At 38.2% G+C, this 11,016-nt stretch overlaps 1 protein-coding gene across 1 annotated transcript in view; it reads left to right on the top strand.

The window, feature by feature from the left end:
* The window catches only part of DOCK11 (dedicator of cytokinesis 11), a 141,734-nt gene that overhangs the window by 117,320 nt on the left and 13,398 nt on the right, over positions 1-11,016 (top strand). Inside the window, exons 42-43 of the mRNA XM_014534185.1 lie at positions 7,482-7,588; positions 10,559-10,681. Of these exons, the coding sequence (XP_014389671.1) occupies positions 7,482-7,588; positions 10,559-10,681 (230 nt within the window). The remainder of the gene's footprint in view (positions 1-7,481; positions 7,589-10,558; positions 10,682-11,016) is intronic.

Genomic DNA, 11,016 nt, shown 5'->3' with positions numbered 1-11,016 from the left:
GGCTTCCCTCTTCGCTCTTCGCTCGCCATGCCGGCCTTCGCTCACTGCTCCTGCCCGGGGCCAGCCAGCTTTGCCCCATTTGGCGGCGCCTACATATGCAAATTAACCACCATCTTTCTTGGCAGTTAATTTGCATATTGCCCTGATTAGCCAATGGGAAGCGTGAAGGTACGGGCCTTCGCTCACTGCTCCTGCCCGGGGCCAGCCAGCTTTGCCCCATTGCTTGGCGCCTACATATGCAAATTAACCACCATCTTTCTTGGCAGTTAATTTGCATATTGCCCTGATTAGCCAATGGGAAGCGTAGCGAAGGTACGGTCAATTACCCTTTTTGTGTTTTATTAGATAGGATATTGCTGTGGTTTTTTTGGATGTTAGCATGAGGCAGCTTGCCTGAACACCAAACACTATGTATGACATGTTTCAACAAGTGTAAATAGTGCTTTTAACTAATGATTTAAATATTTACTTCATAATACCTTCAAAGTTTTTTTAGAAGTTATACTTCATAGAAATCAAAGAGCCCTGTCTGAGTAGGAAAAGGTGATGTTTTTCATTTTAAACAAAAATAATGTTAAATTTAGGAAAAGTTCACATGTTTATTTATAGGTGCTGTCTATTTTTAAATCTGGACTATGCTACTTGCTTGAACTAGAAAACCTTATTCTAAAATGGTGGCAGTGGGAAAATCCTCAGACTTTTTTTCCCTTAGATTCAATCATTCATATGATTTAAAACACCTTCTTTTGTTAATTATCTAATCAAACTAATTTAAAACAAGTTAAAAACTGAATCTAACCTGTCATCCAGTCAGAGAACTACATTATCTAGGCAAGACCTGGATATTCACAGAGTAAATGAAAGTATATTTGAGTGCAAAACTGAAAAAAAAAGTTTCATTTATACTTTTAAGACAAACTTATTTAACAAAAATAATTGAGTAATTCTGGAGCCCTTTATTTTCTATCATTAAGCGTCCTTTGATAATTAACACGAAAGGGAAGGAGAGTTAGCTGTATTTTAAATCTCTGGCATATAAATTGCCAAAAAAGTTTGTGTTTTCTCAAAGTCTTATGCCATTTCTCTTGAAGTCATTACGAAGCAGTTTATTTTTTAAAAATTAATATATTTTTATTGATTTCAGAGAGGAATGGAGAGGGAGAGAGAGATAAAAACATCAAAATGAGAGAGAATTGTTGATCACCTGCCTCCTGCACTCCCCTACTGGGCATCGAGCCCACAGCCGGGCATGTGCCCTTGACCAGAATCGAACCCAGGACCCTTCAGTCGGTAGGCTGAGGCTCTATCCACTGAACCAAACCAGCTAGGGCATGAAGCATTGTTTAAATCAAGATGGAATGAAATACTACTGACCAGCTGTAACATTAGAGACAAGTTTTCCTGTATAGAGTTTTTAAGAAAAAAAAATAGTTTGTCTTGTTGGATGGTTGCCTAAACAAGCAAGGACTTTAGCCCTTGCTCCCCAGGGGTGTCTACAAATCCTTTTTCTCATGTTTTAGACCAGTGGTTCTCAACCTTCCTAATGCTGCGACCCTTTAATACAGTTCCTCATGTTGTGGTGACCCCCAACCATAAAATTATTTTCGTTGCTACTTCATAACTGTAATTTTGCTACTGTTATGAATCGTAATGTAAATATCTGATATGCAGGATGTATTTTCATTGTTACAAATTGAACATAGTTAAAGCATAGTGATTAATCACAAAAACAATATGTAATTATATATGTGTTTTCCGATGGTCTTAGGCGACCCCTGTGAAAGGGTCGTTCGACCCCCAAAGGGGTCGCGACCCACAGGTTGAGAACCACTGTTTTAGACACTGAACTGAAAGGGAAAGGGGTGGGAGGTGTGCAGTTTTCCCTGCCACGCCCCTAGCCTCAAACTTCTTTCCTACAGCTAGAGCTTTAGTTCTTTCTACCAGACAGACCTTAAGGATTATCATTCTCTTCCTTTTACCAAAGTTACCTTGAGGTGGTGATACTGGGTGTTATTCCCATCCCTCAAAATATAAAATAGCAGATCTAAATGTCTTTACTTCTGTTTTGTCTGAGAACCTCAAAATGTTCTAGATCTCATTCTCTGGAGGTCAGACTTTATGTATCTCTTGCTGAGTGAGGACACAACTGTTTTCTCCCAGGGAATTCCAGAGTCAAGTTTCTGCATTCTTCCACCACCACATAGCACCCAAGGTTCAGCAAAGCTTTAGGCCTGTAGGGCTCCCCCATCATCCCTGGAAAAGGAATTTTCTTTCCCAGAGAGTCTGTTATTTTCATTCCTTATAGGGTAATGTTGATCCCTTTCCCAAGTTTTGTACTCAGGATCTAGTAGTTTAGGTTCTATAAAGCTTTTTATTCCCCAGTGCCTTACCAATCACAGATTTTTTTTTCCTTTTTGGCCCTCCCTTCAGGACTTTTATGTCTTACCCTTCTTCTGACTAGCAGTCTTATTTTATCAAGGGTTGGACAGTTTGCATGTTGTTTTCCTTAGGATAGCAGCCAGGAATACAGAAACTACAGCTGTTTATGAAGAGAAGGTCAGGAATCTAGGTCACATACCAGAAAAATCGGTAGACTCTCCAAGACCACTTTATCTAATACTACGTAGGGCTTTGTGAGAGCCCTCTAATACATGCCTCCTTCTCTTGTGATATATACACTGGCCACTTCTAGAATCAGTAACTTGTTTCATCTGAAAATCTTTCTGGAACTAGGGGGAATCAGAATTTTCCCCCAAGTATTTTTAAGATGGTAACAAACAAAAGGGCCCTCATATCCTTGGATACTTATTTGGGTGTTGATAACGTAAGCAAAAAGGAGAAATAGTCTCCTCTAGGTAGAGAGATATCGTCAGGCATAGGAACCACATAACACACTTAAGCAAAAATAGTGGACTCTGAAGTTGAAAATCACACTAGAAGTCTTTATACCAGATGATGTAGACACAACCTCCAAAAGTAGATGTTGAGCTGTTTCTGAGAAGACACCTAATTACCCTCCTTCTAAAAGGCACTCTCCCTAGATGCTTTAGCCTTATCTGATCTCGGGCATTTTGTCCTCCCCCAAATCACAGCATTATATGCATCATTGAAGAAGGAAATGATGAAAAACCCCAGATTTGGGAATCACTTAAAGTAATAATCTCCTCAGAGCAGACAGGAATGTTTCCCTCAGCCATGGACTAGCAGCCTAAGGCCTTCAAGGATTGACCCTTTTCCTTGGTAAAGATTACATTCTGTATCTCTTCACTCAAGATTTTTCTTTCATAATTGAGATTTTATCAGTTGTTTTGAGGTTAAGTACACAGACATTTCAGTTTGTACACAATTCTTAACTTTTGTACCCAAAATCTAAAAGTCATGTAGTTGTGATTCTTTTCTAAACAGTTATTGCGGTGACTTTCCGGCTTAAAATGTGCAGTTAGCTAACTTTCCTTCATAGAGTATCAAGTACCAATATCTTCAAATGTTGATACGCTTTTACATCGAAGTCCCACTAGTTCACAATTTAATATCAGATGCTCTAGATCCGTGGTCGGCAAACTGCGGCTCGCGAGCCACATGCGGCTCTTTGGCCCCTTGAGTGTGGCTCTTCCTAAGCCTTGGGAGTACCCTAATTAAGTTAATAACAATGTGCCTACCTATATAGTTTAAGTTTAAAAAATTTGGCTCTCAAAAGAAATTTCAATCATACTGTTGATAATTGGCTCTGTTGACTAATGAGTTTGCCGACCACTGCTCTAGATAGTCAAATCTTCAATCTTTCACAGCACATTAACAAAGTTACTAGGAAAACTGGAACTACTATACCAAAGATGTTGCAGATGCACAAAATCCTGAAAGGGAGAGGCCAAGATCAAGGAGTGGTTTTCTTTAGGAAATAATTCTACCAAAAACATGAGAATAGAAGTAATTTAATATGTTCAAGACATATTAAATGCATGACTAATTCCATATTGCCATTTAGGATGCTTTTGTATTATAGGATATAAAAACTACCCCATCTATGGAATATTAAGCTGACGCCCAAGATAATCAAATCCTCTCCCATATTCAATATCCCACTATTTTCTGGTTGTCCCCCCCACAAAAAAAAAAAACCCAACCAGCAAAAGAAGCTAAATTTAGACTTAAAAAATAGGATGAAGTGGAATTCCCTCCTTCTTAAAAATGTTTCTAGAGCTACTACAAACATTGCATTTCCAAAATAGTTGATATAAATATTCCTCTGGATTATACAAGGGAGACAGGGACCACTGATGAGACATGGTACATGGTATTAATCAGACCTGGCTTCTTTCTCTTCTGCTACATCCAAGGCTGGACTCCCCTCATTTTTAGTTTTCTCCACTTTCTGCAGATCTTTAGGTTCCTGGTTAGCCACTTTGGCCTGTTTTCCCTTTGCTCCCCTCCCCCTTTTGTTTGTACTTTTTTTGTTTGTTTCCACTTTGCAGGAGCAGATTTAGCTGACAAGCTTGCCCATCTCCTCTTAGGCTCCTTCACTGTCCCCTTGGTGGAACTGACCTTTCTTGGCCTTATGGCTGCGGGGGCAGGCGAGTGCCGACAACCTTCTGGAACCTGGGCTGCCTGGTTGCTGCCCCTTCTCCCACTGCCCAACCCTCCACGGGAGTGGTTTCACTCAAGTTTTAGGGCCCTCTTCCTTACTGCCTAGCTCTTAATTTCATAGAGATGATCAAGTGGAAGGTTTTCTCCTAAATTTGAGATATTTTACTGCAAGACTACTCTGAGTGCCCTGGAGACCAGCTGCCAGTCTGAGGCCTGTTTGTTACTGGTCCACGATCGGGAGGAATGTTGTCCTGAATGTAAATCAACTGTGTCACTGAGCACAATGTTTAGTTCAGCTGACTTTTGCTTTTCTTTTCATGGAAAGACTCTGTCGAAGAAGGAAATGAATTGATTTACATTCTGGTATGGGTTCCGTATCTTGCTGTGGTCAGTACTTTGAAGAGAAGTCCGTAACAGACCATTTTAGGCATGCTTATCTTCAGAAATGAAGTGTGTAATACTTTCAAAAGAAGTGTGTCATGCTCTTTCTTCAGTGGTTTTTATTAGCTAATGTGCTTGAAAAGGAACAGTTCTAAAGTCCAGTAAATCTCATTATTTCTGACACGCCTTCTGCCTTAACAGAAATCCACTGACCATCCCCTATGTGTTTCTCCATTCTTGACAAAGTACTTTAAAGCAACTCCATCTTCCCTCACCAGAATTCCATATCTCTAATAACAGTGTGGTTCTTACTTGATAACCCGTGTTGTATCAAGCATCTTATCAGAAGATACATGTATGTCTTGTTAGCTTTCATTTAGACAAGAAGAGTTGGCAAACTCTAAGCCCTGTAACATGATCTTTTCCCACAAGAATTCTGAGAAATCGCAGTATGTGGTTTGGCTTTCTTAAACCTTCCTTCTTCCTTCTCCAACTTCTCACCCGGGATGCTTACCAGATATTTAGCTGTGAGTAGTCATTATTTCTAATCATCACTATTAGAGAAATTGTAGAATAATTTTTTTCTAGATTGCAATCGATTCTAGGTTGTAGAATCGATTGCAATAAGTGTTTGTTCCCTTTGTGACCAGCCACTTTTCACTGACTAGCAGATTCTGTCATAAGGAGGCTGAATTTTCCTTAACTCTAAAATTACCCACTTAGATAAGGGTAAATGTAGCAACAACAGGAGTTGTTGGACATCTTCCTCTGTCCAGAATCTGTAGGGCAACCATGTAGTCTTCTGTACCTAAACTCCTGCCTGACAGTGACAATTTGGTCCACGATCCTATAGCACCTGTTCTCAGCTTGAACTCGCTTCCTACTTCCCAGGGATTCAGCTGCAGAGTCATTTACTATACCAGCTGGCAGCAATTATTTTATTCTGTTTTGGAGAAGCTAGTATATTTTTGGCAGCTTTGTTTGGTAATAACAATTCATTGAATACTACTTCTTTTTTTAATCTTCACCCGAGGATATTTTTCCATTGATTTTTAGAGAGAGTGGAAGAGAGAGGGAAAGACAGATTCATTGATGTGAGAGAAACAAATCGATTGGTTGCCTCCTGCGTGTACCCTGACCAGGGCCCTGGTGGGGGAGGAGTCTACAACTGCGGTACTGCCCTTGACTGAAATCAAACCCAGGACCCTTCGGTCTGCAGGCCGATGCTCTATCCACTGAGCCAAACTGGTTAGGGCTTGAATACTTCTTATATGCTAGGTTCTGTTCTAAACACTTTACTTTCATTTAATTATCATAAGTTAATTATCTCTGTTTTACAGATGATGAGACCAAGTCTTAGAGAGATAAACATGTCTAAAAGCACACAGTTAGTGACAGAAGTGGGTCTATCTAGCTCCAAGTCTCTGGTTCTTCTGTGTCCTGTCCTGTTTTTCCAAGAATGCTTCATACTTTCCATCTGTTTTATTTTATTTTCTTAAAATACTAGAGGCCCGATGTGTTTGGCCAACAGGGGGCAATAACATGTAGATTAAGATGCCCTGAACTGTCTGGCAGCAAGCAATCATCCCTTTTCAGGTTTGGGGAGCCAATTCCAGCATGTCAGCAAGGGCTGAATCATCTAGAGTGGCAAGGGCACCGATGCACGAAATTCGTGCAAGGGGCTTGGCCCCAGCTGCTTCACTTGGGCCCGGCTGGCCCTCACAGCCCCTTGCAGCCCCAGCTTCATCTGGAATGTCATCCAGATGGTCGTTCTGCTGTTCAGTCTAATTAGCATATTAGCTCTTTATTATATAGGATGTTTTATTGATATCAGAGAGGGGAAGGAAGAGAGAAAGAGGGATAGAAACATCAATGATGAGAGAGAATCATCAATGAGCTGCCTCCTACATGCCCCCCACTGGGGACCAAGCCTGCAACCCGGGCATGTGCCCTGAGTGGGAATCAAACCAAGAGCTCCTGGTTCATAGGTAGATGCTCAACTACTGAGCTGCTCCAGTGGGCGCCATCTGTTTTATTTTTCTGCCTGTCTTACAAGTCCTAGGTTAGGCCTCACACAACAACTGACTTTTCCCCAAAAATTTCCAGTAAAGTTAGGAGCTACAGATGGTTACAGAAACTCTTTCAGTGATTACCTGAAAAGTACATGCCCTCCTTGTTTAGGTGAGACCATAGTTGAACACAGGATGAAATTATTTGTAACAGGTTTTAGATCTCACTTGAGAAACATTTACTGTACTAGCCAATGAAAATATGTAGTCAGAGAATGAAACTTAGTTGTAAATAAGTTGAGCTCACTTTTTGGGGAAAAGACTGGTAGAATGTGTAGTAAATGAAAATAATTTATTAAAATATTTGTAACTGAAAATTGTACTTATGCCTTTGATCCTCACAAAGAATATCCATGTTTATTTTTAAGGGTAACCAATCACTCTAAGGCTGTTATTTACAAAACACTTTCATATATAAATTTACTTCACTGTTTTTTGTTCATACAGAATTATTCCCTAATGGATGTTCAGCCTTCAAGAAAATTACTCCCAATATAGATGAAGAAGGAGCAATGAAAGAAGATGCTGGAATGATGGATGTTCATTATACTGAAGTAAGATTCCAGGGCCTGCATTGCCAGTTATATAAATTTAACTTCTTAAATATATGTTTATTTAACAATTATTACAACTAACTTAATTTGGAAGGTATCTAAGGGTTGATGAACTGTAAGCATTAAGACTTCCCAGAGCAATGATGTTCCTGTTAGGAATGTGGAGAACCCTGTCTCTGGAACTCTTCCTAATGTCTGGTTTTAGAAATGCAACATTTATTATCTTCAAATCACCATCACAGTAACCAGATCAGGGTCAGCATAGTTTGGAGAATCTTCCATTAAAATATTGTTAAGGTAACAGTTAAGCAGAGGATCCATACAAGTATTTTTGAAATGGAAAATTTCTACTCTAAACTTCATATGGGTAGCAAGCAGATTCAGTTGTCACACAGTCAACCAATATTTACTGAGCACTGACTTATGAGCAAGGTTCTGGACTTGATGATATAGGAGCTATCAAATAATTAGATATGTCTGATCTTTAACCTCTAATGTCTACCTGAGAGATAAGACACCATCACAAAATGAAAATAAGACAGTGCCATTTGAATAATATAAACATTGTATGTTCCATGCAAAGTCAAAGGTGAAAGAGATACCTTTGAGCTGAAGTAGAACAGAGGAGGTATTAGATTAGAGAGGGGTTTGAAGAATGAGTTCATCTTGAAGGCGTACTAACAGGAGAATAGCAGGGACAAAAGTTAAGTGGTGGGAAAGTATAAGGCAGGTTTTAGGCACAAGTAAGTGGATCCTTTGGACTAAACCAGTGGATTTGTATAGAGAAAAGTAGTAGCTGAGGTCTTAATTTTGAGAAACTATGAATATTTGGGCTTTATTCATTAGACTGTTGAATTGCTATTAAAGGTTTTTGAGCCGAATCGTGACAAGGTCAAAGCAAAGAAGAGGAAAGGTTAATTCAGTGGAATTGGAAGTAGATAGATAGGGGCTAGAGGCAGAGGCTAGAGAGGGGGCTACCCTAAGGGTCCAAATGTGATACAGTTGAGTTGGGGCCTAAACCCAGATAGTGACAGATTCAGGCAAAACTTTGACACAAAGAGGAAAACTTGCTGGCTGTAGGAGGGGAAGAGTCAAAGTAGCTCTGAGATTTCAGGTTTGGATATTAGAGAAAAATGATAGATGGATGATTTTACAGGTAAGATTATGAATTCAGTTTTTGATGTGTGTTGAATTTGAAGTAAAAGGTTATCAAAATGGAAATAAACATTAGGCCATGAGAAATTCAGAACTGGACCTAAGCAGAGAGATCAGGATTGGAAATCCGCATTTGGAAGTCATATCTGTGTAAGAATCAAATCAGAGTGAGGATGGGAGATAATATAGCAAATGAAGACCAGAGGACCAGGGACTGAACCATACAGAACTTCACAATTGAAGAATGGGAACATGAAAAAAAAGAAGAAAAAATCAAAAGCAGAGAGATTTAAGGAATTGTAGTCCCATATGAATACATTTTTAAGTTCTATTAAGAAACACAAGAAGCAGGTTAAAGTGATAGAGACACACTTCATAAATACTAAATACTTTATGAGTTGTTTTTTATAATACAAGCAAATCTCAATTAGCTCTAGTTTACTTAAGCTAAAATGATATGCCTGGAAGCTTTACCTACTGTTTCTGTACGGGTCTGTCTCCTGGTCAGTAAAATAAAGATAGTAATACTGTCCTGGTTACTTCACAATAAATCTGAAGGCTCTTTATAGGTCATTAAGTGCTGCATAAATGTCAAGCTTTATCACTGACTTACTTGCGAGTGAGGTTTCCTTTTATGCCCAGAATCTAGAAGAGTAGATATTTAAAACATGTTTGCTGAATTAATCATAACAGAATCGAGATACTGGAATTTTAATTCCAGTTCGTTATCTGACTGTGACCCTTTGGGTAAATTAATTCACTTTTTGGATCTTAGATGATTTTCCATAGAATTCCAGTTGTTATGGCTGGCAGCAGAAAGATTCCAGGGAGTTCAGGAGAGATAAATGGATCAGCACAACTGAAGTTTTGTCCTTGCTTTCCAAAAAGTAGCTTTAGCTTTTTCATAAAAATGTCCTTGAGCCTGACTCTCTTTTATACTCTCAAGGAAAGCAGTAATGTTTCTTATTAGACAATAACTATACTCAGTGTTCTGTGTAAACACATTTGTTACAACTCGTTTGTGATCTGCAATCATAATTTATACATATACTTTATTTGAAATATACAGATAAAATCATGTTCTATGAAGTGCTGTTTAATGTTTTAGTTTACTTAATAAGGTTTCTTCCTTATACCCTAGCCTATAGAAAAATAAAAGACATTGATTTCCAAGTTTATTTAAATGAAAAATAAAAATGGTTTTTCATTTAATGCAGGGGTTGGGAACCTTTTTTCTGCCAAGCGCCATTTGGATATTTATAACATTCTTGGGCCATACAAAATTACCAACTTAAAAATTAGCCTGCTATACTTGGTCAAACATTTAATTAACTCACCCCTAATACTTTGGCAGGGCCAGACCAAATGATTTCATGGGCCTTATAGGCCCATGGGCTGGATGTTCCCCACCCCTCATTTAGTGCCTGTATTAAAATATATGAGTTAAACCAATAATAATAAAATTTAATTTAGACCTAAGTTTGGAACAAACAACTTACCCCTTTTCAAAGATAATCCTTCTCAGTGTATTACCATTTGTAAGTATAGTTAACATCTTCATTATATGCATAAACAAAACAAATGAATGTAGTTTACTATTGTCAACATTCGTTTCATATTTTTAAGAACGGTTTCAATTTCAAATATTTCAAGTATTTTATTTCAAACTATAGTCACACAAATATAATCCTGTGCATTTCATTTTAATTAGTACATTCTGTTTATTTTTTGTTAACTTGAAATGGTTCATAATTTATTTGCCCAGAACTCTAAAACTATTTTTAATTCCTGATTACATTTTTTCTCTTAATGCAGGAAGTTTTGCTGGAGTTGCTAGAACAATGTGTGGATGGCTTATGGAAAGCAGAACGTTATGAAGTAATTTCTGAGATTTCCAAGCTGATCATTCCAATTTATGAGAAACGCCGTGAGTTTGAGGTAAGCACGTTTGCATCATTGCCCATTTTTGTTGAATTGTGAGAGTTCTTTATATTTTCTAGATATTAAACCTTTATTAAATCTGTGATTTAATATTTTATTTTGGTCTTGGAAAAAGTAGTAATATAGTTATGTTACTATTACTATATGACCTCTGAAGAATAGAAGGTTAATTATATTATGACATTTCTTTCTTATCATAGAATATAAATACTTAATGTATCACTTTGAAACATTTGTCCACTTGGAAAGTTACAATCCTTAAAAATACTGTTCAGCCCTAGCTGGTTTGGCTCAGTGGCTAGAGTGTCAACCTGTGGACTGAAGGGTCCCGG

Source organism: Myotis brandtii, unplaced genomic scaffold (genome assembly GCF_000412655.1).
Source record: "Myotis brandtii unplaced genomic scaffold, ASM41265v1 scaffold126, whole genome shotgun sequence".
Classification (NCBI taxonomy): domain Eukaryota; kingdom Metazoa; phylum Chordata; class Mammalia; order Chiroptera; family Vespertilionidae; genus Myotis; species Myotis brandtii.
Note: the sequence above shows the minus strand (reverse complement) of the source record. Positions and strands in the feature narration are given on the sequence as shown.